We start from the raw sequence: 5,894 nt of genomic DNA on the forward strand, positions 1-5,894 counted from the left end.
GTCTCTCTTAGCCTCTAGCAGCAAGAAAAAGAGGTACTGCATAATAAACACATGCAGAAGTGATGATTCATTAATCACTTGAAAATTTTGGTGCTAAAATATATATGAGCTTACAAATTACAATAAAATTTATGTTATGTTTACATTATTATATTAAAGTATGAAAGATCTTTAAGAAATGATTTGAACTTTTTGTATTTTATTAAAAATCTCCATGATGAATAAAATGGTCTAATATTAAATAATCAAAGATTACACGTGCAAGACACTTGCGATTAATCTAGTAGTATTTAAATGTTTGAAACATCATTAATAAGAGAAAAAGAAGTAACATGCGAATTTTTTTTGTGTTTTTTAATTTAGCGACAATCATGTGACAATGAAGTCATGGTTCTAGCCATGGAAGTAGACGTTGACGGAAATGCATGACAAGGCTATATACAATAGACACTTATGACTTGACCTTCCTGATCCGCCTTATAGTGAAAGCTTTAGTTCAGATTTTGGACGGTTTGGGGCCCAATCCGTTAATTGAAATAACCTGTTTTGACAATAAAATGGTTAAAAACCACTACTCCTAAACCCTTAGGACATCCTGTTACAGAACTCAATGGCTAGCCACTGGAAAATCCCTCACTTGCCTGACGATATTGTTGAATCCATCCTCTTAGAGCTACCGGTAAAATCTCTTTTACGGTTCAAAAGTAGTTGCAAATCATGGTGTTGTTCCATCAATGACCCCGACTTCATCAAGTCACATCTACATAAATCTTCTACTGATATTAGTCGTCAAAAAGTTCTGTTTGTTACTTTTGAAAAATTTTCTCCCTTTACGATCTTGTCTAATGATAAAATTGGATCAGCAGAAGCATCACTTACTGTTGATTCCAAGGTTATGTTGCTTGATCCGCCTATCCAGGGATTCCTCAATGATGTTTCTGCCAATTTAAAAGTGTCTTCGTGCAACGGTTTGGTCTTTATTAAAAATGATACTAGTATGATGTTATGGAATCCTGCTATTCAAAAATACAAGCTGATCCCCAGTTATAATATGCCGTTACTTTTCTGGACATACTCGCTATTTGGTATTGCCTATGATTCTTTGGCGGAGGATTACAAGGTAGTACATGTAAAGGTGATCGATGAATCCCATCAGAATCATATCGTTGAAATATTTTCAGTTATTAATTAATCTTGGAGAAGGATGGAGGATTCTAGAGTTCCCGTTGGATTCCGTTCCATGTACCAACATCCAGTTTCATTAAGCGGTACTGTTAACCTTATTGCCAGAGGCAATGACTCTGAATGCTTTGTTATGTCTTTAGACCTATCTGACGAAAAATTTATTGTAACTCCAGCCCCAATAAAGGATGGGAGCTAGTCGAGTTAGAGATTGTGTACTTTCGCCAATCATGTCTGTATTTCCAGGACTCTTAAAGGGGAGTTTTCAATTTGGGAGCTGGAGAAAAATGGGGAAACTGGCTTATTGACCTGGATTAACATCATGAAGCTTCTAACTCCAGGCTCATTGATTTAAAAATCCCCCCAGGGCTTAGTTGACTTCATATGTGTAAAGGAGAACGGGAATATATTATGGAGAAACTTTAGCACCGAACATGGTTGTTTCATTGGTTTTATTGAGTACGACGTGCGGAGAAAAGAATTCAATGAATTTAAGCCAGAATTAGAAATTTCAATGAATATACATTTACCACTATTGCATGTGGAAAGTTTAGCTTCCCCTGGTTAATGATATTCACGATTTTCATTCTGGATATGCTAAATCAATTCAATTTTCTTCTGGTTGTTCCAGCTATAATTCTTGTTCTTGCTGGCTTTAGATGTTTGAAGGGCAATTAAATTCTGTTCATCAAATTTGAAAATTGCAGATTTTATTTGTGTTCAATGGATGTACATGTTTAGATTCTTTTATTCTTTTTCTTACTTTTATCCCCTATTTGGTATATGTTATGATTTGGACAGAATAAGCAAAAAGAAAAATAAAAACAACATACAGCTTTACGTGGAAACCCTTGCGGGAATTCACTATGAAAGGAGAGGAATACAATGTGGAGAAAGACGTAATTTCTGGATGTCCAAAATCGGCCCACTAATTGCACTTATATAGTATGTGCGTACAAATAAGTCCTAGGCTCAAAAACATAAAGGTCCATACCCCATTGAAAATCACAAACATGGGTTGCACTACAAAACTTTCAGGGCTAGACCAACAAAATTCGGGTCACAACTCTAATAATCTCCACCTTGACACGAATTCTAATTCAGAACTCAAATCTATTTCAAGACAAACTCTCCACCTCTTCCACAAAAGCCCCTAAGGGCACATCTTAATAGCTAACACCAACCAAGTCTAAGAAATGCTCAAACTTGGCACTTGATAGTATCTTGGTCATCATATCAGCAGGGTTATCATGGGTATTAATCTTGCTCACCACAATATCACCACGAGCAATAATTTCACGCACAAAATGATACCGAACATCGATGTGCTTTGTCCTCTCGTGAAACATCTGATCTTTACTAAGGAAGATAGCACTCTGACTATCGCAAAAGACCGTAGTAATCTGTAAGTCTTTGCTAAGTTCACCAAACAAACTCTTCAACCAAATATCTTCGTTGAAAGCCTCTGTAATATCCATGTACTCTGCCTCAGTAGTTAAAAAAGCTACCGTAGTCTGTAAGGTAGCTTTCTAACTGATAGTACAACCACCAATGGTGAAAACATATCTGTAAGGGACCTCCTTTTATCAAGGTCTTCTACAATATCAGAATCAACATTCCCAATCACTCCATTGTTATTTTGCTCAAACTGCAAACAAATATCAGCAGATCCATGCAAGTATCTGAAAATTCACTGAACTACTTTCCAATTTTCTTTGTCAGGATTTGCCATGTATTTGCTAACTACACTGACGGCATAAGATAAATCTGGTCAGGAACACACCATAGATATATAAGAGATCCGACAACACTAGAGTATAAAACTTGAGACATATAGTCACGCTCATCATCTGTCTTTGGAGATAACGTGGCCGAGAGTTTGAAGTGTGCTGCCAATGGAGTACTGACAGGCTTGGCATTTTGCATATTGAACCTGTGAAGCACTTTCTCAATATTTTTTTTCTGACTAAAGTATAACTTACACTTCTCTCTATCCCTCAGAATTTTTATACCAAGAATTTTTTTTGCTGCTCCTAGATCCTTCATCTCAAACTCCTTGCTGAGCTGGTCTTTGACTTTTATTATTTCTCTCATATCCTTTGCTGCAATCAACATATCATTAACATACAAGAGAAGATACACGAATGAACCATCACTTACCTCCTTAAAGTAGGCACAACTATCATAACTACTCCTCCAAAACATATGAGAGGTCATAAAAGAGTCAAACCTCTTATACCACTACCTAGGCGACTGCTTTAAGCCATAAAGAGACTTTTTCAGCAAACATATATAGTCCTCCTTTCCTGAGACTACAAAACCCTCTAGTTGTTGCATATAGATGTCCTCCTTAAGTTCTCCATGTAAGAATGCAGTTTTGACATCCAAATGCTTAAGCTTAAGATTATGCATGGCCACAATACCAAGCAAGGCTCGAATCGAGCTATGCCTTATAACTGGAGAAAACACATCTGTGAAGTCAACACTTGGAACCTGACTGTAACCTTTAGCAACTAGTCTTGCTTTGTACCTAGTATTTTCAACTTCTTATGTTCCTTCTTTCCTTTTAAATACCCACTTGCAACGGAAAACTTTCTTATCTTTAAGCAATCTCACCAGATCCCATGTTCTATTCTTATGAAGTAATTCTCTCTTCTCTTGTATAACAGTCATCCATCGATCGAAATCATCACAACTAACTGCCTTTGAGTAAGAAGAAAGTTCTTCATCGAAATCAATACCTTCTGCTATATTCAATGCATAATTAACTAAATCAGCTTTAGCATACTTCTGAGGAGGTCTAATATCTCTCCTAGGCCTATTTTTAGTAATAGAATATTATGGTGCCACTGGTGGTGAAGAAGAAATGGTATCACTCTGTATCTTCGGGCTAGACAGAGAAGTAGACACTGGTGTAAACTCTGCTCCAATCTGCAATTCAATGTGGGTGCTTGACTTTTGGTGATTCATGTCACTAAGCTCATCTGGGGGTGAAGTACTAGATTTGGAGAGAGCCCGAAGCATGGCAGTTTCATCAAACACAACATCCCTGATAATTATAATCTTTTTGTTTTCTAGACACCAAAGCTTATAACCTTTAACACCAGGCTTATAACCCATAAATAAGCACTTGACAGATCTAGGTTCCAACTTTCCACTATCAATATGAGCATACGTAGGACATCCAAATATCCTCAAATTAGAATAACTAGCAGGAGTACCGGCCATACCTTTTGTGGAGTCTTTTTATCAATAGCAACTGAGGGAGAGAGGTTAATAAGAAGACAAGCTATGAAAGTAGCTTCAACCTAAAAAGACTTGGTAAGCCAGCATTAGAGAGCATATAAAACACCCTCTCCATTATAGTCCTATTCATTCATTCGGTTACACCATTTTTCTATGGAGTATGATAAATTGTCAAGTGCCTCACAATTTTTTCTGACTTGCATAGATCATTAAATTCATTAGAACAGAAATCTAAACCATTATCAGTGTGAAGGTATTTTACCTGCGTCCCTGTTTACTTTTCAATCATAGACTTCCACTCTTTGAAAATAGGCAACACATCATTCTTTTGCTTCAGAAAGAACACCCAAAATTTTTTGGAATAGTCATCAATAATAGTCAATAAGTAATTAGCACCTCTTCTAGAAGGTACTCTAGAAGGACCCCAGAGATCAGAATGAATGTAAGCATGTAACACCCCGTACTTTCGGGCTAGAATTTAGACTATCGTTCCTATGCATATAGACCCGAACTAAATGATTCCTTATTAATATATATGTGGTGATCACTCCTATAGTGTGGGAAAATCTTTGAATATAAATTGAGGTCACAAGAATCCCCTAACTGTAAGACGAGTTGAAAATAATTCTATCAAATAAGTTTTTGTAGACACTTCAACTTAGGCCATATTTTATCGAACAAAACTTATTGTATACAAAGAATTAGAGGAACTACTATATATCAAATGAAAGGTCTTCGAAGTAGCTTTCCAACGGTACCAATTTCGCCTAAATCAAATATCTGAGCAAAAAGTTATGACTTTGTAAAATGGAGTGTTCCATCCGATCTGCCTTGATCTGTGTTGCATCTGATTCAGCAGATTGGCCGAAGGTCAAGGGAAGAACACACTGCCTTGATCTGTGTTGCATCTGCTTCAGTAGATTGGAAGCAGATTGGCTGCAGGTCAAGGGCAGAACACACTGCCTTGATCCGTGTTGCATATGCTTCAGCAGAGTGGCAGCAGATTGACCACAGATCAGGGTAAACTTCCATCGATCATAACTTTTTGTATATAAAGAATTAGGGGGCCTGCTTATATCAAATGAAAGTTCTTTGAGTCTTCTTTCCAACACAACTAATTTAGCCCAAATTCGATATCGAAACAAAATGTTATGCCCATTTTACTTCAGTATGTCAGCCTGCCAACTGACAGAAATTCTGCGATTTTTTTTTATTTCTTTAGGGGTATTTTGGTCTTTTCCTCACCCTAGAACCTACCCCTCACGAATATAAATCTACCCTAAGCATTATAAGACATATTCTATCCGTTTTCAACATCCCAAATCCTCTCCACTCTCAAGAACAAGATGGAAACTAGGGTTTCCTTCAAGATCAAGAATCAATTCTTAAGTTCAAGATTTCCAAGAAACAAATAAAGATCCGTATTCTACTATTTAATCTAAGTAATCTAAGGTATGTGGGGGTTT

At 36.7% G+C, this 5,894-nt stretch overlaps 1 protein-coding gene across 1 annotated transcript; it reads left to right on the forward strand.

The window, feature by feature from the left end:
* The first annotated feature begins 610 nt into the window (after positions 1–610).
* On the forward strand, positions 611–5,452 carry LOC107865772 (putative F-box protein At3g17480). The gene is made up of 2 exons (XM_016711958.2): positions 611–1,120; positions 5,288–5,452. The coding sequence occupies exons 1-2, from the start codon at positions 611–613 to the stop codon at positions 5,450–5,452; spliced, it is 675 nt and encodes a 224-aa protein (XP_016567444.2).
* The last annotated feature ends 442 nt before the right edge of the window (positions 5,453–5,894 follow it).

This window comes from Capsicum annuum, chromosome 3 (assembly GCF_002878395.1).
Source record: "Capsicum annuum cultivar UCD-10X-F1 chromosome 3, UCD10Xv1.1, whole genome shotgun sequence".
NCBI lineage: Eukaryota > Viridiplantae > Streptophyta > Magnoliopsida > Solanales > Solanaceae > Capsicum > Capsicum annuum.

What these genes read in the sequence shown, in the direction of transcription:
- LOC107865772 (XM_016711958.2), top strand. Translation starts at nt 611, where the DNA reads ATGGCTAGCCACTGGAAAATCCCTCACTTGCCTGACGATATTGTTGAA. An exon ending in CTTTGGCGGAGGATTACAAG is followed by an intron (nt 1,121 to 5,287) that starts GTAGTACATGTA and finishes CTGATTCAGCAG; the next exon opens with ATTGGCCGAAGGTCAAGGGA.